This window comes from Macrobrachium nipponense, chromosome 26 (assembly GCF_015104395.2).
Source record: "Macrobrachium nipponense isolate FS-2020 chromosome 26, ASM1510439v2, whole genome shotgun sequence".
Taxonomy (NCBI): domain Eukaryota; kingdom Metazoa; phylum Arthropoda; class Malacostraca; order Decapoda; family Palaemonidae; genus Macrobrachium; species Macrobrachium nipponense.
Genome location: NC_087215.1, coordinates 23,230,210 through 23,255,209, shown reverse-complemented (window position 1 = coordinate 23,255,209; position 25,000 = coordinate 23,230,210). Strand labels below are relative to the sequence as shown.

The 25,000-nt window shown below is 37.0% G+C and overlaps 1 protein-coding gene across 10 annotated transcripts in view; it reads left to right on the top strand.

Moving 5' to 3' along the window:
* LOC135200070 (protein glass-like) overlaps positions 1-25,000 on the top strand; it is a 1,678,662-nt gene that overhangs the window by 1,493,707 nt on the left and 159,955 nt on the right. For 9 of the 10 annotated variants that reach the window (XM_064228352.1, XM_064228351.1, XM_064228350.1 and 6 more), the window contains one exon: positions 3,278-3,310. The exons of the other annotated variant lie outside the window; for it this stretch is intronic. In XM_064228352.1, coding sequence (XP_064084422.1) covers positions 3,278-3,310 — 33 coding nt within the window. The remainder of the gene's footprint in view (positions 1-3,277; positions 3,311-25,000) is intronic. 10 annotated transcript variants of the gene reach the window in all.

The following is a 25,000-nucleotide window of genomic DNA, read 5'->3' as shown; positions in this document are numbered from 1 at the left end:
AAAAAAAAAGAAACTAGAGTTCGTTATTTACTTCTTTTTTTAAGATCTTGGAGTCCGCGAGGGAATAGGGCAAAATGCAACTTACCCCTGATCCGAATCCCCGGGAATACGGCTCTTGCTGAAGCTTAATCAGTTATTCAGGTCAAAAGGAATACGGGATGACCTCGTCTTAAGAGGAAAAAAAACGGAGAAGAAGAAAGAGAGGAGAGAGAGAGTGAGTGAGTGTGAGTGATAGTAGAAAGCATAATGAAGTAGGAACAATAAATAATCAAATAGAGAGAGAGAGAGAGAGAGAGAGAGAGAGAGAGAGAGAGAGAGAGAGAGAGAGAGAGCAGTAGTATATTGTCAAGTAAATAAAAAAGAAATAATCAAATAGGGAGAGAGAGAGAGGGAGAGAGAGAGAGGTGGGGAGAGAAATAGCGAGAAGTACAGTGAAACGGAACGCCAAATAATTAATCGAAGATTGAGAGAGAGAGAGAGAGGAGAGAGGAGAGAGAGATAAGAAGTTTGTTATAGTTGGCTGAGAATACTAGAGTTAAAAATGGAAATTAATAATGACAGCACATAGTTAAAAATACCTACAAAAGTAGATGGCAGAGTAAACCTTGAACGTCAGATAATCAAGTTAAAATTGAAAGAGAGGGAGAGACAGAGACAGAGAGAAAGAGAGAGAGAGAGAGAGATGGAAAAGGAGGGGAGGGTGGGGGTTGGGGTAGGAGTAGGGTGGGGTGGTGCGGTGGTGGGGGTATATAGGGAAGGAGAACTGCAAACAATAGGAAGAGGGATTTTTGGCTGGGCACAATTTGTCTAAAGGGGAGTTCCAACCCTCTCATTATCTGTGATGAAAATTTCCGTTTGATGGTGATGGGCAAAGAAGAAGATGATGATGACGATGATGATGAAGGTCTTCACTGTCATCATCATCATCATCATCGTAATAATAATGAAGGTAATTCATCGTGCTCATCCTAAAATCGCCACCAGAATAGTTGATTTGCACCACAAACGTTGTCTTCGTATTGAAGGAATTAAGGATCGTCATGTTCACATAGTCATTATCGGCATGTCTGAGGAAACCTTTGATAATAATAATAATAATAATAATATAATAATCATAATATATAAGATTATAATATATTATTATATGTTATAGGAATTAATAATAATAATATATATTATATACATTATATAGATTATTATATAATATCTTATGGAGATACATATAATATATAAATAAATATGTATGTAATATATATATATATAATATATTATATATATAATATATATAATTAATATATATGATATTATATATATATATATATATTATATATGTATGTATATATATATATATATATATATATAATATATATATATTAATATATATATATATATATATATATATATATATATATATAGATTTTATATAGAAATATATTATATAATATTACATGATTTTATACGAAAAGTATTATCTTACATTCAAGCGGGGATGTTTTTAACCGAGTAAAAGAGAACTTCAGTAGCATCCCAGGCAAGTATTACACTCCCGTAACATATTAATACAATAACACCACTAAAACAAACTACCATTTTGGTTTTCTTAACTAGTAGGCTTTGTCTAAGCACTACGGAGTCCCGGCACTCTACTAAAGGCATTTTCCTTCTTTATTTCAATAAAAAAAAAAAGACATACCAACACCCACTAACACTTCAGCGACAGTTTCGACTGCTATAGTACATAACTGACGAGTGTCACTGTTGACATGACTGTTGATTGAATGACTTGACTTTTAACTTCTAAACTGGTAACGCAGTGACTGGTGGACGTTTGTCACTAATAACTATTTCAGATGACGTCTTTCTTGTTAGCGTTAAGTTTCTTTTTCTTTGTATTTATTACTTTTAAGGGGGCAGTTCATTCTAGCTGTCAGAAGGTGTATGTTCAGTGTGCAGTGAACAGTAGGTATGTAGGTGCTGTGTGGTATTAGTAACCTTTGTATGAGTGTGTGTGTGTGTGTTGTGTGTATATATATATTATATATATCATATATATATATATATATATATATATATATATGTGTGTGTGAGTGTGTGTGTATATATATATATATATATATATACATCTGTTTGTGTGTAGAGAGAGAGAGAGAGAGAGAGAGAGAATGTTAGATATTACGGCTGTAGTTAATTGAAGACATATATTTCTGTCTTTATACATGCAATTAATTGTTGGAATCTGTGCTTATATATATCAGCCGATCACTGTATTGAACATGATTAACTTTAGGTTGTGATCAATTCTTACGAACTTGATGAAATTTACTCATATTATTTTATTATTGTTGAAATCTGTCAAGGAATATCAAATTTTAAATTATCCTAAGTACATCTTATTTTTAAAGGAATGTCAAATTTCAAAGTATCCTAAGTACATTTTAATTTTATTCAACATATTCTTCTTAACAGAACCTGAATTTGTAAATTTGTTACACATTAGTTAATGAATATCAAATTGTAACAGTTATTTCATAATCATAAAAAGATCTCAGATTATCACAATTCGTAAATGACTAGTAGTTAATACAATTAATACGATCAAACGAATTTGTATAAAGATGCTCTTGCGTTAAAATTTAAAATGAGTGAGAAAGATAGTATATATATATATATATATATATATATATATATATATATATATATATATATATATATACATATAATATATACACATGTATGTATGTATATAGTATTTGTGCGTGAAAGTGGTTTTGAATGTCTGAGTAAGCTATAATGAACTGGTAATCAATTGCATATGATGAATTTTGCTCGAGTACGAAGATATGCTTACGCATTTTACATCATCTTAGAATGCTACTTTTTCTTCCAAATTTCTTGCGATATATTTAATTTTGATAACATCTTTTAAATCATTATGATGAGATAACTTGAAATTAAATATCGTCCATTGTTTTTTTTTTTTTTTTTATTCTTTTTTAATTTAGTTACTTTTAGGTTACGTGGCCTTCGACTATTTTTAACTGTCTTGACTTCAAACGGTCTTTCTTATCTCTCTGACCCCAACTGACCCGAAAATCGAATGACCTCAGACCGACCAGTTGACCGCCACTGAATGAAAGACGAAAGAGGAAGCTGCTCCTGTGACCTGTTAGCAACAGCTTGACCCAGTAATCTCCTCATTTTGTTTTTTCTTTTATTATCTGTTAACCCTTAAATCCCTCGATTTTTCATTGGCTTGTCTGCTCCCGATCCTTTACAGGCCTTTCAAATGATACCATCTTTATGGGGGCAGGTCAGTGAATAAATAAGTGTTGATTAGGGCACGGCACGGTCATCCTCGGGTCACAGGCACACCCCCTGGTGGGCACTGGCACTCAACCATACCACTCCCTAAACTTATTTTGGCACTCAGATTTTTTTATATATATACTGCGTGTCTTCAGAGGCTCGTCAATTTCCATCCTTAATATATTTTGCCCCCCCTGAATTTCGTTTGCCAGTCACCCCCCCCCCTCCACCAGCCCAACCAAGAAAAAAAGAAGACTGCCTGGTACCCGTTAGATGACTGGGCCTGTACCTAACCGGTACCTGTCGGTGGCTTCATTTTAACATTAGCGCCGACACTTGGTGCCACAGGTATGATGTAGGTGATATCACCTGTCTACAAGACATCCAAAGAGCTTTAGAGAAAAAAATTAGCTTATTAGAATATGAATATTTTTTTTTCTTTATATGTCGGTTGTATATGATTGCTTTTCACTTTTGGGGAGACGCAAATATGGTGCGGAGATGTGGCGGTGACGGACATTTTTTGGACGGGTCCCCGTCACGATCGTTAATTGATTGCAAGATTCGGCGAATGTAGACTTTGGCCGTCACTCTAAGTGTCTTATGGGATACGCGGCTGCTGATATGAACTCCATTTTTTTTTTCTTTTTTTTTTTCAATATATTTACTGCAGCACCAACCGGACCTCAAAAATGTCGCCACTGCCATTCTCCGTTATTGTTATTGTCACACTGTTATTGTTGTCGATGTTGTTGTTGTTGTTGTTGTTGTTGCTATTTTTAGTTTATTTTTTTATATTTTAATGGGACGATACGCATTGCAAAGCCATCTATGTAGTCCTTGTTCGGTTGAAGATATCATTAACTAGAGATATTTATATGATATAGGTATACGTATAAATATTGATGTAAGTAGATCATTATATATATATATATATATATATATATATATATATATATATATATATATATATATATATGTATGTATATAACATCCTTTAGGAAAATATATCCGGAGTAATGATAAGGTTTATATATATTTAATATATGTACTTATAATGTATATGATTTATATATTCTCCCTGTATAATGTTATTGGAGTGTTACCATTTTACTTTCATTGCGAGAATTGGGCCAACGCCGAAACTTATCATTGCTTAGGATATACTTTCCAAAGGATATACAGTATATATATATTATATAATATATATATATATAATATATATATATATATTCATGTATCTATATCTATATCTATATCTATATCCATATCCATATCTATATCTATATACTGGCTTTGACATGTGATCCGAACATTACTTCCATGTTCAATTCATTGACTTCTCTGTTTTTTATAAATTTGGTGTCTTTTGGTCTAACGTCATAAAGCATGCTAATGACGTTACCAGTGCTTTATTAATGCTGATTGGGCTGCATCTTATCACTTTTGATGATTGATTAACCTAATCGTTGCTCTTTATTTGCAACTTTTGACCCCCTTAAGGAGTCACTTGGCCCGGAAGCAGGTGAAATCCCTTGCAGTCAGCGTCACGTCATGCATTAATAAAGATGTTGCAACAAAGTGTTATCTGTGATGTATTTTATATACTTAGATTGATCCACTCTCTTATGATAATTAACCCATTCACGTCCCTTAAAACTTTCAAAAAAAAATGCCATCGCTTTATGAAAGATTTTGCATGCAAGATTGGCAGATTAGAAAGCATGATTATCATACATCTGTCATCTAGATTCTGGCTCTCAGACTGTCTTTATATTTATATAAATTTTTTTTCGGTAGTTATCGTATCTCCCGCATGTGATGTCGCTCAATGCCCGCTTACTTGTCCGCAATATATTTTTTTTTTCTTTTTCGTTTCTTCACTCGTTTAATTGGCAATTTATGTGGAATAATCGTAATATGACCATCTCATTATACCAGTTTCTTCTTGCAGATGACTCTCTTCAGCCGTATTAAAGGGATTCTGTTCTCTTTTGAATGTATTTGAGAGCGATTTCCTTTTCCCCCCAAAACCAGCTTTATTTTTTTTGTTTTTCGTTTCTTGATACCTCTTCCGTATGCATTTTTTTTTCATGCGAATATACTGAGTGCGATACAAGATAATGGTTGTGTTTTCCGGAGGGTTTCAAGGTATGATTATAGTTTTTTTTTTCTTTGGGGTTATGATTCACAGTTGCATTTTCTTCACTTTAATATTTTGGGTAACCTGCAATTCAGTGGTAATGTTTATTTGTTCTTTGACGTTAGTGGAAATAAGCGCTTCTTGGGTGCTGTGTAGATATAAGGGTTTGGAACTGTGTAATGTAGGATATATCATATACTAAGGTATATGCCGTCGTATACGTGTAAGTCTGTTCCAATTAGAAATAAGAAAATTGACTGACTCAAGTTTATATATATATATATATATATATATATATATAATATATATATATATATTTATTTATATTTATATATATATATGTATGTATATATGTGTATGTATATTATATATGGATATAATATATATATATATATATATATATATATATATATATTATACTATATATATATTATATATTATTATATATATATATGATATGATATATATATATAATATAAATATATATATATATATATATATATATATATATATATATATATATACTATATTATATATATATATATATATCAATTTATATAATAATATATAGACGTATATATATATGGGGGAGTCGAACGTCATCGCTCGCGAAATTAGGCATAAAATGGGTCAGTTTGCAAATATCGCAGCTCGGAAAAAGGGGGGAATAATCCTGGCACTGTCTGAGACGGAGAGAGAGAGAGAGAGAAGAGAGAAAGATCTTCGTCAATACCGGGGACCTGGTTTTTCCTCTCTCTCTCTCTCTCTCTCTCTCTCTCCGACACACACAGTGCTACGCAACTTTAAAAAGCCAAGTTTAAACCCGAAATAAGGCCTTTTGCTTTATTAATGACAGACCTTATTAATGAGACGACTTCTTCTTCTTCTTCTTCTTTCAGTAGTGAAGAAGAACTTTGCCTCTATTGATGAAAGACTTTTCAGTAATGAAACAACGTTTTCTTTACTGGGGACAAGCTTCAGTGATATTGTTAAAATAATGCTCTCTCTTCAGTAATGGTATATGTCAGTAATGTCAGATGCGAGGTACTGTTTTCCTTCAGTAATGTCAGACTCAATTCTTGAAGGCCTAGGGCAAGTCTATTATTATTGGTCTGTTATTAAAATGCTCTTTTTTGTAAACATCAGAGATTTGATCAGGCTTATTATTATTAGTTTCCTATATAATTATTGCAGTAACTTCAACATTGTGTATATTAAAATTATCTTCATAAATTAAAGACAAAAAAAGAGAGCAAAAAACTATTCATTTATTTTTCATTTAATGACGTAATTTACTGTTACTTTTTTACGGAGAGAGATAAAACCATTAATATATTTATTTTTGTTAATTAGGTTTATATTTATGAAATGATTTCGTCTTCATTGAAAAGAATTTGGCATCGGAAGACGTCTTGCTCCAGTCATGAAAGATGCGAATAATAAAAGCCTTTTCATTTATTGCCGAAAGACTTTCATCAAAAATAAATTTCCAAGATGACTTCTTCATCAGCTGTTCTCTCCTTCTGTTAGGAGTCCAACGGGAGGGGAAACGTGGTATTTTTGTTTGACCTAGGCCTGGGGAAAAGAAGGAGGTGATACGAACCATGAACAAGGAAATGTAGCGAGTGAAATTCAAAGATTATCAGATTAGTGTTTTTGTTTATATCTTACAGATGAGTAGATTAAATCTAAAGTCATTTTTTTTTCTTGATTTCAGTTTGATTTTGATAATAATTCTATAGACCTTTTCAAGTTTTATATTATATTACTTATACACATTCAGAGATATACATACATACATATATATATATATATATATATATATATATATATATATATATATATATATATATATTACAGAAAATACACTTTTTAATGATCTCAGGCCAAAATAAATAGGTCATCATGTCCTCCAGATCCTACTTCTCGAGAAGTATACTTCCTTGCATAGCCAAGCGAGAGTAGTACGATTGTCTGCAAAAAATAATAAGCAACTCATGGCAGGCGACACCCCTCCCTCCCTCCCTCCCCTCCATCCCGCCCCTCCCCTCCCCTCCCCTCCCCTCCCCCCCAAACAAAAAAGGCCATGCTGTTATAATGACATAATCTTTATGCCTTGGCTGTGTTAGTCATTAACCGCAAGTCTCACCTTTAACAACCTGAAAGAAGTATTGATTTGAGTTTAAACCTCAATGGCGAGAGAGGAGGAGGTTGGGGAGAAGGAGTAGGAACCGTTAGGGGGTGGGGTGGAAGGGGGGGGGAGAAGGAGGAGGAGAGGAAGATGTGGAGGAGGAGGAGGAGGAGGAAGAAAGCGACCTCTTAAAAAAAAAAGGTGGAAAAAAATTAGATGGCTTTTTAAGGGTGTCTTCAGGTGTTTGGCTTTTTTGGGGACAGTTTTGAATGGTCGTGTGTAAGTTTTTTTTGTTTATTAATCGTAGAGTTTGTTCCTTAAGAAAAATATGCATTACGGTAATTATGTATATCCTTCGACATCTGTTGTGATTTTTTTTATTCTAATCCACATAATATCACAGTTGCTCTTGTATAATTCAGTTAGGCATATTCATATTATTACTCGAAATGGACAATTTAATTATAATCAACAAAGTTGAAATTCAGTTTGAGAAAATAAACATATTTTCACATCGTTACGTTAACTTCGCCTTGCAATTAGTTAACACTAGCTTATTATCTTCATTTTGTTATCTTGATTTGTTTCTTAGGGGAATCCTAATTAACTCTTGCTTCACGTTAACCTCTTTCGTGTTTAAAACTTTATATATACTCTGGAATCAATATTTTGATCTATTTTATTCTAATAAACTTATTAACAAAGATTATTGGAACATGAAAGGGACACTGTAAAAAAACAAATTGTGCAAAACCACAGCGAATGACGTGTTTGGTTTGTTGATGAGTAAAAACATAAAACGCGCGAACTTAATTGGGTGTAACTTCATACGTGTTAGTATGTTCAAATGCTGAGTTTTTAGAAGGAAAAGATGATGGCGGTGATAATCTAAAGTATAGTGTTATAGTGTGTGTGTGTGTGTGTGTGTGTGTGTGTGTGTGTAAGAGAGAGAGAGAGAGAGAGAGAGAGAGAGAGAGAGAGATTAATAAAAGTGAAGAAATATGTATGATAGATATGATGATGACATACGCAAAACAATATTTAAAAAAAAAACGGAGAGAGAGAGAGAGAGAGAGAGAGAGCGGGAAGATAGAGAGTCCGGCGGACAGGCAAGACAGACAGGGGGACAGAAGACGCGAGAAAAGGTGGAATTGGAAAAAAGTCCTCCCCATTGAGAAAGTGTCTGCAGACGCGGCGTTGGAGACGGCAGCTCCACTTATCAGGTGAGCGCATGTCAGCTCCCACAGGTGATGTGGAAGCCCCGCTGTCATCGCCCTGCCAGCCTGCTGCAGTGTTTGCAGTGTTGCAGCTGATGATGATGATGATGGGGGAAGCCAGGAGGAAGCTGGGGGGAAGAGGGGAGGGGGGGGGAAAGAAAAGAATGGTGTTTGAGGGGCATGGGCGTGGGGGTGTGAGTGGGAAGGAAAGGCTGGGGAATTACGGGTGGTTGGGGGAAAGGAAAGGAAATAGATGGGTGTTTTGGTGTGGGAGAAGTATAGGTATATGAGTGGAAGAGGTAAGGGGGGGGGGGGGGGAGGTTGTCCTAGGGACGGGGTGGAGGAGGAGGAGGGGGAGGACGAGCAGGGGTAGATAGGGGGAGGGGGTCGAACCGCTGAAGGAGCATAATAATGTTACACTTGAAGAGAGAGAAAAAAGAATCTCGCTGTTTTGCTGCCTATTTCGAAAGAGTTTCTGGTGTCTTGACTGCTCCTGAAGGTGTGTAGGGGGTGTGGAGGGGAGGAGAGGGGAGTTTAGGAAAGTTATATGGCTCTTTTGGAAATATAGTATTGCACTTGTGAAGAGACATGTTTGAGAACGAGAGGGGGGGGGGCGAACTAGTTATGTGTGTGTGTGTGTGAGTGTGTCTGTGTGTAATTGTATGTGTGTGTGTATATGAGTTGGCAGGATCATAAATAGAGAAAATTGAGTGAATTGCTCTGTGCTCCACGTGGCCGGAGCCCATGAGTCTTCAGAGTTGATTAGATACAAATTGTAAGGAAAGTCTATTTTCAAGTCTATGAATCGAGGCAAATAATGGCTGTTAAATGCAAAGGAAATCGAGTCCGCTTTTAAAGTAAATTAAAAAAAAACCCTTTTCCTATCAGTTACGACAGAAGCAAAACAATATGTTTTATCGAGCACGATTTGCGGAAAAGTCAGTTTATTAGGTATATGATTTGAAGTAAACGACCTTTTTATTTTCTTTTTTTTTAATCGAGTATATATGACGCAACCAGAGTCGCACAGTATAGATTCCAGAATCATTTTCCGTAGAGAGCAAAAGGGTCATGCTGTAGTTTCATATCTGTATTTCCAACATCTCTGCCGCTACAGGATACAGGTGAATTTATTCAATGAAAAGAGAAGCATTTTGAGATGATGCGCTGGGGCAAATAGCGATGGAAACCGTCTGAATAATGGAAATTGAAATGGGAGATGTCAAGGTTCATACATTCTTTAATTTGCTGCGATATTTCGAATTTCGCAAAAACATTCGACCGACGCATCGGTGTAGCCGTTTGTGTAAAGTCATTATTTAAATTCTGCGGTTTAAGCTTTTAGCTTTGTTGAAATTACACCGAGAGATTTAGTGTATAGGATGTCGGGAATATATTCCAGCCGAAGAAAAAAAGGTTATGGAATATTAAAAGAATGGTTAACTGCGTATGTATGTACATGTTTGTATATAGTGTGAGTATATATATATATATATTATATTATATATATATATAGATATATATATATAGATATATAATATATATATATTATATATAGTATATATATTATTATATAATATGTCTATATATTGAAGATAGGCAGCGCTCCGCTCTCAGTTAACTGAACAAACATATAATAGTATTTCACAGTGAAAAGTTCGATAAAAAGATAAAAAAAGAATGAATAGTTACACGGCAGTCATCTCTCTCTCTCTCTCTCTCTCTCTCTCTCTCTCTCTCTCTCTCTCTCTTCTCTTTCGGCATCGCATTGCCCAAAACAAGCCAAGGGGATCTGTTGTATAATCTGTGAGTGTTAAACCCCAATTTCCTTGTCGACTCCGATGGGATTCAAAGCAAATAGAACAAGATTTTGAGGATCACGGACAGGATTTGATAGTTTTCCATATGCTGCCGCCACAGCCAAGTCTCGGCTTCCGCGCCATTTATAGTTTCTGGCATTTATAGTTTCTGGGGGGAGAATGTTTTGAATTTCTGCACCCCAAGATTTCCAAAGGCGTTTTGCTTTCGTTGAGCGATGAATTAAATTATTTTTGTTTATATGTATATTTTCGTCTCGTGTTTTGTGTGTTTTTTGTTTTCTATTTTTATGCGCGGTCTGGAACGAATATATGCATTTGTCCTTTTACTTTTGTCTTTCCAATATTGTATTGATATCGTCTCTAGGTTATAGAGGATATTTCTGTTTCTTCTTAGTGTGAACTTTTCGCTTCGTTTGGAAGAATACAGTAAGAATTATATTTTTATCTTCACAAAGCGTTGTAGTTGTGGTTATTCGTATATCTAACTCCTATGAACGCTTATTGTCTACGTCGCCTTGCTTTTGTATTTTTTTATTTTTTTTATTTTACGTCTTGGGAAGATTGAAAATATTTAGCCTTGACGGTTTGTATTCTTTTGTCCGGCGTTTCGTTTGTTTGCGTTGGCATTTTGTAATTTTGTAATGCAAGCGACGTTTTGTTTCCTCGTTACATTTCTTTTAATCTGTCTTCTTCGGCTCCTTTAGATACTTTATTCTTATCCCTTATAGATATCATTTACTGTCGTTCTTTTCGCGTCTCCTTTTAGATTCCATATTATCTCCTTCCTCCCTTGTTTACTTAATTTCTTGTCTTCCCTTCTTTTCTTCTTTCGTCTCCCGTCTGTTTATCCTTCTTCCGTGTAAGTTGTCATTAATTTCCACGGCGAATCGTGTTCTGTTTCCTTCTCTCTCGGCGTCTTATCTTTATTGTATAGTTATATAATATTCGCCTCTTATTCTATTTCAGGATGTAACAGATCTTTCTGCCTGTTGCAATGTGTTCGAATGAGACGCTTTTCCCTTTTCGCTTTTATGCGAAGTACGTGGATAAGGATACGGAATTTATGGATATATGTGGAAGTTTATGAAGAAGTATTTTGGCAAGGTCCTTTATCGTCAGATCATCATCTCGTTTTCGTGTATTCTTTCGTGAAACGTGAGAGTTTTAATTTCGGATTGATTCTCTCTCTCTCTCTCTCTCTCTCTCTCTCTCTCTCTCTCTCTCTTCCTTCTTTCTTGCCTTGCCCTCTTTTATTCTGTCCGTATATTCCTTTTTTTTTTATCCCTTCAGTCTTTCTTATTCCCAATTCTCTCTCTCTCTCTCTCTCTCTCTCTCTCTCTCTCTCTCTCTCTCTCTCTCTCTCTCTGTTCTTTCTTTTGTTTCCTATTTCTTCTGGCGGAGCTCCAGGGTTAAAACCTACTATGCAAATAAGGTAGCTGGCCCAGTTTTCTCTAATGGCTTCAAGCCTAAGCCCTAAATCGTGAAGGGGCCTAGGAGGAGAGAGAGAGAGAGAGAGAGCGAGAGTAATGCTGGTTGGTAATGTATCATATCTATCAAGTCTTTTTTTTCTGGTTTTAGAAACTACTTTTTACATATTCACGTGCATGTATGTATGTATTTTGTGTATAATATTGATATCAAAGGACCTCAGAGCCATATATTTATTGTCTTTATTTATATCGGTACCTGTATACCTTGGTCTATCTCTACTGTATTCGCATGCGATTAATTTCAGCCTAGCCGAATACCTAGCAATATATTTAACCACTACTTGTCGAACTTGCATTTCTGACGGCATTTTAACCTTATTAAGCCAGTTAGCATGAAAATATCAAGAAATCACCGCGATTAAAAAAAAAAAAAAAAATCTCCAAAAATGCTCAAATGATCACCCTCCATTTTTTCCACTTCTTTTCCCTATGACTTTGATGCTCGTTATTCATATCTCTCTTTTTAAGAGGGGGGGAGGGGTGGGAGATGTGGGAAGGGAGAATCCCTTAGCTGTCTGTCTTCCTCCAATCACCAGAGAGAGAGAGAGAGAGAGAGAGAGAGAGAGAGAGAGAGAGAGAGAGAGAGAGAGAGAGAGATCTTTAAGCCTAATCGTAATAACCTTCGTTTGTCATTTGGCTGTGTTCTCCCTTCTTAGGATCCAATCATGTGAAATCCTCCGACTCCATCTCTCCTCTCCCTCTCTTTCTCCTCCTCCGGCTCAAAGGGCGTCTCACTATCGTAAGATATGATCCCCGTGCGGAGGTTTTGAAGGAAGATCCCATGAGCTGGGAGCCCATACTGGGCTGGGCGTGGCTATAAGGAGGTCTTTGCGGGGTGTGTCTCTCCCCAGAGGCTCTGGAGAGGTCTTGGAAACGCCACAGGGGTGTCAAGATGACTCCCTGCGAAGGAGACTTCTTTTAATTGCGAGACCTTGATCTCCTTCCTCCTCCTCCTCCTCCGTAGGTTTTGAAGAGTATCTCATGGGAGAGAGGTTAGGGGTTAGATTGGTTCTCCAAGATGGTTAAAGTCAGGAGAGCGTATATATATGTGTGTGTGTTTGGGATAAGGGGGACCAAGGGTTTAGGGGGGGCCCGGCAGTGGTGTAAAGATGATCCCCTGCGGTAGGAGCCTCTTAAGTGCGAGGCCTTGACTAGAGCCGTGGCAGAGGGTGGCGACCGTCGCTTCCCCTTCCTCCTGAGACCATTTGATCCAATAAGAGTATTTACCTCCTGAGGGAGACGCGGCAGGGGTACTCAAGACACTGGTATATAAGTGGTTGTCTTCTGCGGGGCGCCACCGTCTGTGCAACAATTGTTCCCTTATTGCCAGAGTGGTGGGGTTGTGACGAGTCTTTTATTGAGTTTGCGGTTTCTTCAGTGGAGTTTTATTTGCGGTGTGATAAGACGCGATGATAAGTTAATGGTTTCATTAAGGGAAGGTGTTCTTTGATGTCTCGTCCAACTTAGTAGAAAGTGATTTGGGTAAAGAATGACTATACCGCGATTTATTCTCGTTTTCCAAGAGGGATTATGAATAGGTTTTTCCCTCCCGCCTGTTATATGATATTATGATGATTATTTAAACAATGGTAGAATTTTTGAATTAGGATAAAATAAAAAGAATACCTTGTCTGCCTCCTGTTATATATGATGATAATTATTAAAACATGTTAAAATTTCTAAATTAGGATCAAATAGAAAATACCAAGGATGATTAGTCAATCTTTGCCTGCCTCCTGTTATATATGATATGATGATGATTATTCAAACAAGTTTAAAATGTTAGGATTTAAATTTCGAAAAGAACACTTGTCGAAAACTAATGAAGACAATTCGCCGTCGGTGGCAGAGCCAACTTGCCACAAAACCCATCGGTTAGGAATTACAAATGTAAACCGAAATTTGCGCAGACCCCCAAATTGACGCAGATCTCAAATTTGCGCATCATCAATTGTTTTTCCTCGTACGTTGTGGTTTTGCCCGGCCTCGTTAGTTACTGATGTACTACTATTCTCGGATGTAAATATGCAAACGCTATTCCGTCCCATCGCCGGTGTAATATAAGGAAGATTTTTGAGGCCTTTGTGCCCAGTGTTTGGAAAGAGAGAGGGAAAGTTGTTAGCTTCGCGAGAGGGGGGCGCCTGCCCCTATTTTTTTTTTTTCCCCAGGCTTTATTTTATAATGAAATGATAGATAAAAGCACCCCTTGTAGAAAAGCACGCACTTCTCTCTCTCTCTCTCTCTCTCTCTCTCTCTCTCTCTCTCTCTCTCTCTCGGGCATCGAAAAGTCCAGTCGCTAAAATTAGAATGGACATTTACCTATCAAGAGAACGTAAGTACGGTTATGTATCGTTAATTTTGACGGGGAAAACTTGAAAGGGAGACTCCAAGCATGCTGGCTTATATCCACCGTCTTTTTTCTTTTCTTTTTTTACTTTTTCTTTTATTTTTAATTTTTTTAATTGCGCTTCGTCGTAGCGTTTGTTGTTCACATAACTTCGCCGATGCCTTCAGTAACAGTATATTACCGAAATTGGAGCTCTTCAAGTGCAAATGTGTCATTTGTATGCGAGGTGAAGAAATATTTCAGTTGCTGTCGTGGCCTGCGTAAATGAACGCGCGTGCGTTCGTTTGTTCGTATCTGTTATGCTGTGGATTATGCAAGCGTCGATTAGCTCCAGAGCTACGGTTGCCTGAAAGTGTATATAATTAAATATATATATATATATATATTATATATATATATATATATATATATATATATACATATACATATACATATATATACAATATATATATATATATATATATATATATATATATATATATATATATATGTATATGCATTTCGTCGGGTGCAGGCCAGCAGCCCTATATGAGAGCTCATGTCCATCTCAGTGGTCTGCTTAAACTAATTTTATTTATATGTAATAATAATTTCTCGAATGCAGTAAGCTCTTACACACGAGTGTAGGATTCTAGAAAGAGGTCTTATTCCATATTATAAGAATTACATCTTTGATTATATCTAATTATATTTTCATGTCATATGAGGATGTTTTGAATTATCATCGTGAGATCAGTTTGAAAAATATCCGAGCGTCGTCATTAGCTCTTGATAAAAAAAATAAAATAAAAAAACTTAGCGCATTAACAGACAGATTATCGAATGCAATCCGTTGCGTCGAAAATTTTTTTTTTGGTGACATCAGCAACAACAAAAACAGCAGAAGATTCCACCCCGGAAAATAAAAAAGACAATGACAACAGCAACAGCGAAACAACAGCACTACAACAAGGACATCGCCGTCGCCGTTGCCACCGCCGCCGCCGCCGCTGCCGCTACGTAGCCGAGAAGGGAAGAAGAGCGTCGAGCACAAACACACAAAAGAATTTCACAGAACTAACAAATCACCCCAAAATCACACGGCAACTCTTCAAAAAGAATTTAGATGTCTGAGCCAGGAGGCATTTTAGCATTAAACTTTTTCTTTTATCTCTGAGCCATCGCTTAGAGGAATTCCAATTATGAAAAATAGTGAGGTGGTGCCTTCACGGATTGGGCCCGGTGTGGGGGAGGGGAGGGGAGGGGAGGGGAGGTGATGATGGTGGTGATGGAGTAGGAGGAGGAGGAGGAGGAGGAAGAGAATGGGGTGATACGAAATGAGACACAAGACGAAAGTTAGGAAGAAGGCTCGTTGGAACTGAGGAACAAAAACAGACGATAAAATGAAGGAAAGGATGAGGAGGAGGAGATAGGAAGACGAAAGGTAGGAAATAGGAGAAGATGTAAGGAAGAAGAAAAGTGACCCAGAGACAGATGAGACAAAAGAAGATAATAGAAGGCGATTGGAGCTCCAATAGAACGGGGTACATGAAACGGACGATCAGATTAAGGAAAGGATGAGGAGAGATAGGAAGACGAAAGGTAGGAAATAGGAGAGGATGTAAGGGAGAAGAAAAGAGAGGCCCAGAGACATAGATGAGATAATAGAAGGAGATTGGAGTTCTAGTAGAACGGGGTAGGAGCGTTGAAGAAGAAGAAGAAGAAGAAGAAAGGCAGAGTCCAATAAGAAATAGATAAAGTACGCACACGGACGTGGTAGGAAGAGGGAAATAAGAGATAGCAATAAGAGGTAGGAAAGATCGCACGGGGAATCTTGAGGTTATAGTAATACGAGAAGAAATGGGGGAAAATGGTTTTTTGAATGGAGAGTGAAGGATTCACAGCTCTGAGGTGATTGAATGGAAAAGAGAGAGAGAGAGAGAGAGAGAGAGAGAGAGAGAGAGAGAATAATTTTCCCGATATGAAATACTGAGTAATGATTGAGAAATTTAATTTACAAATATCAGTAAGAGCAGGAAGAGAGAGAGAGAGAGAGAGAGAGAGAGAGAGAGAGAGAGAGAGAATAATTTTCATGCCATGAAAAAACTTGAAAAAATGAGTGAGAAAAGATTTGGACAAATACCAGTGTAAGGAAAAGAAGAGGAGAGAGAGAGAAGAGAGAGACGAGAGAAGAGAGAGAGAGAGAGAGAGAGAATAATTTTCATGCCATGAAATACTGAAAAATGAGTGAGAAACATGATTTGACAAATATCAGTAAGAACAGGAAGAGAGAGAGAGAGAGAGAGAGAGAGAGAGAGAGAGAGAGAGAAGAATTACAACTGTAGGGGGAAAAAGTAAAGAATAAATAAAGATCACACCGAGATATAAAAAGCGAGATGAATACAATTATGAAGTTTAGTTGAGCGGAGGGCAGCAACATTAAAGACTGTCCTGGAGGTGAAGGAGTGTGAGGTGAGGAAAAGGGTTCAAATGCCAGTGGAAGGAGGAGGAGGAGGAGGAGGAGGAGGAGGGAAGTGGAGAGCTGTGATTGTTGATACAAAGTGATGATGAAAAGGAAGAGGAAGGAGACTCTCGATAATTACGACGAAAATAGTTGTACGGAAAGTAATAATAATATTATTAATCATTGTTGCGGTAATACTTTTATTTTTTTTTTCTCAAGGTCGTGACTCTCTTTGTGTTTTTGGATTAGAATTAAGAAGGTTTTTTACTTTGTTTTTTATCGAGTTTATTTTTTATCTATATTGAAAGTTTATATATATATATTATTAATATATATATATATATATATATATTTAATTTAATATATATAGATATATGTATAAACTTTCAATATAGAATAAATAAACTCGATAATAACCAATGTGAAAAACCTTCTTAATTCTAATCCAAAAACACAAAGAGAGTCACGACCTTGAGAAAAAAAAAACTAAAAAATAAAAGTATTACCGCAACAATGATTCATAATATTATTATTACTTTCCGTACAACTATTTTCGTCGTAATTATCGAGAGTCTCCTTCCTCTTCCTTTTCATCATCACTTTGTATCAACAATCACAGCTCTCCACTTCCCTCCTTTGAAATATTTCGCAAAACAGAAAACGATCAGTCCAGATTTATCCTGACCACCAAATGCACCTCGCCTGATTATTTATCAGACATTTGGTCTTATTCTATCCAAAGAGCGGCTGCTATCATCACCCGGTCTCCTTTCCCCGTATATAGTAGATAGCCCTGGCGCTCAGTAATGGCTTCTGTACCCGACCAGTACGTACGCGTTCCGGTAATTGCAAATCTTCAAAAGACTCCGTATTAGACGTTTCTTTCGGGAAAAGGGGGATAAACGGAAAAGGAAAAAAAAAAAAACTAATTCAAGTGATAAACGCAGCGCCGTGTAGGCTGCTGTTGACTTATTTGTGCGTCGAGGCGCATCGCGTTCGGATTTTGTTTCGACTTTTGCATAGTTTGCTTTTGTTTTGGTTCCCTGTTTTGAAGGCTCGTTTGCGTATCATCGCCTACTCAGTGTCGTTGTGTGATTGTCAGCAGAGACACAGAAATCGGGAAAATCCAGCCATTCTTTTCATTGGGTGAACTCGTCGTTGATTTTCCATTAATTTGCCTCTATGGATTAATAAATTAAAGCTTAAGGTAAAGCAAAACTTGACCATCTTTACAGGGTCATCGCGGACCCTTTCACGCCTACTTTATCTACGGTCTGCTCTATGAGCGAGAGCCCATGCTGGCATAAGGCCAGCTTAATCTCAAACAACTACTTTATCTTCCGATGGCTTCGGCGATGCTTGTCGCTGTACAGTCAAGAGTATATCATTTCAGTGAGAACTTATTTGTTATGTTCTTGTTGTTTTCCGTATTATTGCTGTCATTATTTCCTCAGTACAACAGCTGTAGTGAGAATGCGGTTACTGTCATACGATGAGTCCTTCAGTGAGAAATTATTGGTAATTGTCTTGCCGTTATCATTATTATTATCATCATCATTATTTATCCAGTACAAATGCTGTGATGAAATCTGCAGTTACTGCTCCAATAATAATAATAATAATAAAATAATAATAATAATAATAATTAATAATAATAATAATGATAATAATATAATAATAATAATTTGCTACCATGCGATGAGTCCTTCAGCGAGAAATTATTGGTCATTTTCTTGTCGTTATCAGTACTCTCATCATTACCAATATTTCATCCGTGGAACAGCGCTGATAAAAATAACGGTTTCTGCAGCACTAATCATAACAGCGTATATAGCACTGTACTTTTGCAGCTTCTGCTATTGCTGCTGCCACCATGCGCTGCGATGATCCCTTAATGCAGCCGTGCAGCTTTGCACAGCAGCAGCTTTGCACAGCAGCAGCTTTGCACAGCAGCAGCGAGCACGATTGTGTGAAAGGGATGCGACTCGCTATTTTTTCGCCGGGATCTTCGTTAAATGTATTTGTCGAAATAATTCCGCTGTAATCCATTGCTTTTTGAAAAGGAGATTTTTGTTCATTGGAATAAATAGCCTCCGTTAGGGGTAAAAAAAAAAATGTATCGGAAGCAAAAAATTGCTAGAGAGAGAGGGGAAAAAAATATGAGATTGGTAATGGCTTACGCTATAATTCATTTCCAAATGCACCGAACGCATCATCATCATCACCATCATCATCATCATCATCATCATGATGTTAAGGGCAGAGGTGGCTGCGGCTGCGTTGCTTTTAAACCAGGTTTATGTAGACGGAGTTTCATCATATAAAACAGATACGTGTGTTCATCACGTAGGCTGAATATCCTATCGCATTAAACCGGTTATGTAAGAGAGAGAGTTCGCCTCGTGCTACTTTTCTTTAGACGGTTTCATACAATGAGTTTTATACAGATGAATTCAAGAATGAGTTCAATATAGACCAGACTCTTCGAAATAAACCGGACGTACATCTCTATCATATACTTAATTTTTGCAGACTTCATTCTGTCCATATAAACCAGATTTCTGAAAAATGAATTTCATGGGCGCTTTATTTCAATGAAAATTCATCAGATTCATTACACGGTGCATGCTAATTCAGTTTGTTTCGTATCTGCGTTATTCATCATTATATATATAATATATATAATATATATATAATATATATATATATATATATACTATAGATATGTGTATATATATATCATATAAAGTTTTGCAAAATTTTAGTTGATTCCGTCCACATTTTACCAGTTTTTAACCATACAGAAAATCTTTCATAAGTTACAGCCTTATCCAAACTGAATATCATTCATACATACATATTACATACATACATACATATATATATATCTATATATATATATATATATATATATATATATATATATATATATATATATATATATATATATTCTATTTTGCGTTGATTACTATCAACCTCCACTTCGTGTTACCAGGCAATATCGTCGCATTACTCCACCGCGTTCTGCTTTTAATAGTTATGACTTAATTATTAGAAATACCTCATGCATCACGACCTGGTTAATATTCCAGCGGTACAATGCTCTCTCGCTGTAATTTCATCGGCTGAAGTATGTAAATAAATTAGAACGATTACAACGTTGACAAACCCAACCAGTAATTATCAGAATGAGCAACACAGTAGTGTCGGTCAAAGGCCGCTCACGCACACACACACCACACACACGCACACACTTACACACACACACACATAAGCATTCTAGTGGCTTGCAATATGCCAGTTGCAAGATTGATTCGAAAGCGGAATGATTTGATTGGGATTTGATCGCGAAGTATTTCTTGTGGATTACGGTAAAGGACTATCGCTGTGGGACACTTGGCGATGGGTTGGGGATGGATAGCTTTACTCCTTTGATTATATTCTTATTTTTATTCTTGTTCTTATATTCAACTTGCTTAGTTTTCTTCTTATTCTTAGCTTTGTTCTTGTTCTTATATTTAACTTGCTTAGTTTTCTTCTTATTCTTAGCTTTCCTATTGCGATTTTTATTCTAGTTCTTATTCGTTTTTATATTTTGATTTTTTTTTTTTGCAGTTTGGATCCATTCTTCTTCTTCTTCTTCTTCTTCTTCTTCTTCTTCTTCTTCTTCTTCTTCTTCTTCTTCTTCTTCATGATAACTATTTTTGAAAAATATTACTCTAGTTCTGCTTCTTCTCTTCGCTCTTTGCCATTTGATGTCCAGTAAAATTCTTTCCACTTTTCTTAACATTTAATTTCCTCTCCTTCTGTAGCCTGTTATTAGCAATTTCATCTCTTAAGTAATTTTTGCGCCTTTCTTCTGTTTTGCTCTTTTTCACTTTTTTACTTTGTATTGCAGTTGGGTATTTTATTCGGTGGAATCTTACTTTTCAAGTTCCAGACATATTCATTCGTTTGATAAGAAAATTTCAACCTGAATGATGACATATTTCTGCCACCTCAAAGGGTTCGTTATCGGTATAAAATACATGAGTTTGTGTATATAAACTCAGTATATTGTAGTAGTTCTATCGTACGATGTTATTCGTTAAGGGGACGCCAGAGATTGGTAAAATTGCAAAATGTAATTATTGTAAAAGCGGCACGACTGGCATTTAACCTGATTGTTATGTTAATGCTGGATGGTATTTTCGGTGATGACGTAATTGAAGATTAAAAGCATAAAGGCGATATAGTGGACAATTAATACTAGCTAAGTCGAAGGGGACTTCTTCTTAAGACAGGTAAACAAGCATCACATGCGCAGTATAAGGGCGATACATTCGACAGTTTAACCTGATTGTCACAATAATTGTTTCTGTTGGGGAGGAATCGTTGTAGTATGTTATAGGCACCGCGCTCTGTGGAGGAATGCATGCCCGTTGCAAAGGTCAGTCAAGCAAGGAGAGGCGCTCTGTGTTGGTAGATGCGTAATATACGCGAAGGTTATTCCGTTTTATCCTTTCTATTGCTTTAGTCCAGTATACCTGGATATTTATTCTGATTTTTTTTCCCTTTTTTTTTTTTTTTTCTTTTTTTTTTTTGGTTCACCTGAAAGTCACTCAATTGTTTTCTCTCTGTTTTCATGGCGTTTATTTGGTCGCTTACGCTGATGTTTATCTTATTCATTCCATTCTCTGGGGGTGGGTTTTTTTTTTGGGGGGGTTGCTTATACAGAATCGGGATCCTCAAAATTTCGTAGAATTCCCATCGTTTTTTTTCCTGATAGATATTTAAATAATTCGAATTGGGATTTTTTTTTTGGCAACTTATTCAGATTCGGAATCATCAAGATTTCTTGGAATTTATGCCTTTGTTTTCCTTGATAAGTATTTCGGTACCTGGAATGAGGCTTCATTATATTCTGATACTGTTTATGGTGTACAAGTTTCTGTGCTAGTTAAGATAGTGATTTCATTCTGTAGAGATTTTCCTTCCCATCACCACCACTACCACCACCACTACAACTACTACCACTACTACTGGTATAGGTGTGGTAGCACTATCATTCTATTTAACTACCATTTCACTTTACCAGTGGCAAAGTGCATCCCGGACCAGAGTCTGTCCTTGCAACATTTAACAGCCGGGAAAAGGCTACAAGTGAGAGCTCGCGCGCCTGTATTTGTGCCTGCGTGTGTCTGTGTGCGTGTGTGTGTGTGAGTGAGTGAGTGAGTGCATGTGTGTGTGTGCATGCGTATGCGCGTGTTCACTCCTGTGCTCTTCGAAAATTCTGAAATGCATCTTCGTGTACCATTTCTCTCAACTAACAATTCAGAGGGAAACTTGAATTTTTTGCTCGATTTCCCCCTACGTCCTGTCTTCATTTTTTCCTTTTGCTTTGCCCTCCCTCCGCTCCACTTGGCTCTTTTTTTGCATTTCTTTGTTTTACGGTTTCCCTGGTGTTTCATTACATTTTATATCCTTTCATATTTTCTTTTATCCTTTTTCCTCCGCTCGGACATTTTTCATCTATTCTCTCCCCCCTCTTTCTTCTTTTCTTTGTGTTCATTTATTTTTTTATTATCATTTGCCCTGTCTCTAAGCTTTTTTTTTCCCTCTGCCCCCCTCCCCCCCCTTTTTTTCCATTTTTGCCTTTTATGTCGTTTATAGACAAATCCTTATTGTAGCCAAGGCAAGATTTTGCCGCTTTTATAGGATTCCAAATCCTTGCATATCCCTGTGATTAAATTTCCCCCGTTTTTTTATATATAATTTTTGTAACATCCGACCTACATCTTTCAGACTTCAACAATACAAGCCTCCGTATATATTTCGCCTCTCTCTCTCTCTCTCTCTCTCTCTCTCTCTCTCTCTCTCTCTCTCTCTCTTGTTTTGAAGTCTTCGTGGCTGAGGGCTCTCTCTCTCTCTCTCTCTCTCTCTCTCTCTCTCTTTCTCTCTCCTCCTCTCTCTCTCTCTATATAGTATCTCTGTTTGAAGTCTTCGGGGCTAGGTCTCTCTCTCTCTCTCTATCTCAATCACCTCTCTCTCTCTCTCTGTTCTGAAGTCTTCGTGGCTAGGTCTACTCACTATCTCTCTCTCTTCTCGGTCTCTCTCTCTCTCTCTCTCTCTCTGTATCTCTTTTTTTGAAGTCCTCGTGGCTTAGGTCTCTCTCTCTCTCTCTCTCTCTCTCTCTCTCTCTCTCTCTCTCAAAAGGATGTAGAATCCTGCATTGACATTATTATTCTTCCTCGCTTTCCTTCATTACAGATTGATTGTTGAGTTTTTCTAATCATTCTTATCATTACACAAACTGTGTGTAAGTGGTGTGTAACAAATCGAAGGTTTTCTTTCATCTTTGTTACCGACCTTCAATGGATACGTAAGGTGGGACTTAAAGAAAGGACCTTTTCGGCGGGCTTATTCCGCAACAATAATCGTCTGTCGCACAGTATCTCATGTATAAATAAATGTTAAGCCTTGGACTCAAGATGTGTGAGTTGTTTCTGCTGATATTCTAAAGAATGCTTATGTTGTATGGCCACTACTTGCAGTTTAGGTTCTTACACTTAGGAGGTTAAAATTGAAATCGGATGCGAATTAGGACAGCCGTGATTGAGTTGATGAATGTGTAATTTGTTGTGCAAGTGTGAAGAGCAGTGATTGATAGTAATTGTGTAAAAGTAAATTTGCTTGAGTAAGTATGTGTATATATTCTTGTGAAGTATAGAGAATTTGGATTGACAAATTCCAATTTTTTTTCCCACTGTTCATGTGTGCATTTGCAAACACGTTTGTAGATTAATGTGCGCCCGTACAAGTATAAAGATAAGGTCAGGTATGCATCTGCCAATGTGTGTGTGTATGTGTACGTGTGTGTACGTGTCTGTGCAAGTATAAAGAGAATGCATTGGCTCCTCTCGTACACTGGAGTATCTTTAGTTCTTGAATATTTTACGTGGCGAAATTCCCTTCAGAATCCCTTATATCTGGGTTATTTCTTGGTAGAAAATTGCGTAGTGTTCACAAAAACTTCTCGTTTTATTCTCCTGCATTAGCTGCGTGAGGGAAGGAAGACCTTGGTAGAATTCTGCTGACGTTGTTTGTTTATTTTCTTTCTATTTCATCTTATTTTTTCAAAAAAGTATTTTGTTTTATAAAAAGAATAATTCGCCTCCTAGAAATAATAAGCGCCTGTATCAATGGCATATCGTGCTTTCCTCTTCTCTTTTTATTTTCCTTAGTTTCGTCTATTTTTGTTCTTCCCATTTTATTATTCCCCTCTGTAATCATGCAGCCTCCCCATTTTTACAACGTCATCACCCTTTTCCGAAAAATAAGAACAGAAACATCCCCATCGCTTTTTCACTCCCCCTTTTTTATTATTATTTCTTTGATCTCCCGTCTATCTCTCGATTCTTCCCCCTTCCCCATAACTCTGTCTTTCTAACCCCATTCCCTTACTGCCCACCACCCCCCCCCCCCCCCCATCGGTTGCTGTTCCGTTCTCAACCCACTAAACTGCCGTCAATGGTAAGGAAGGCAAAGTTTTCCCAGCCCCAGATTGAAGATTCAAATTCAATATTTAGGTGCAAAAGTGTATTTTTCTGCCACAGATGGATAGAATTAAAAAAGTTTGAAAAAGTTGTATCGACTGTCTCTGAAGCCCCCAAGATTTTTGGGGGGGTGGTGTGAGTGGGGGCAGGGGGCAAGGGGCAGGGGTTAGGGGGGCGGGGCGGCGATGAGGAAGGTTTTAGGGATGGTTGGTGTATGTGCGTGAAGGGGGTTTTTGGAGACGAAAGGGGGATATGTGTGTGTGTGTGCGTATGTACGTGTGTAAGTTTTATGTACGTATGTGGGGAGGTGTGGGAAACCTGGGAGTCTCCGAGGAGGGGTGGAGGAGGAGGAGGAGGAGGAGGAGGAGGAGGAGGAATTCAGAAAGGGATGAAGGTTGGGGAACGGAGGTGAAGATAAAGGGGAGATATAAAGAGATTTGGTGGGGAGGTTGGTTAGGGGAGAAAGGATGACTCTCTTGGGTTGTGTTGGGGAGAATTTTAGGGAATTTTCCAGTTTTCTTTCGGTGAGAATTTTAGGGAATTTTCCAGTTTTCTTCTTCTTCTTCTT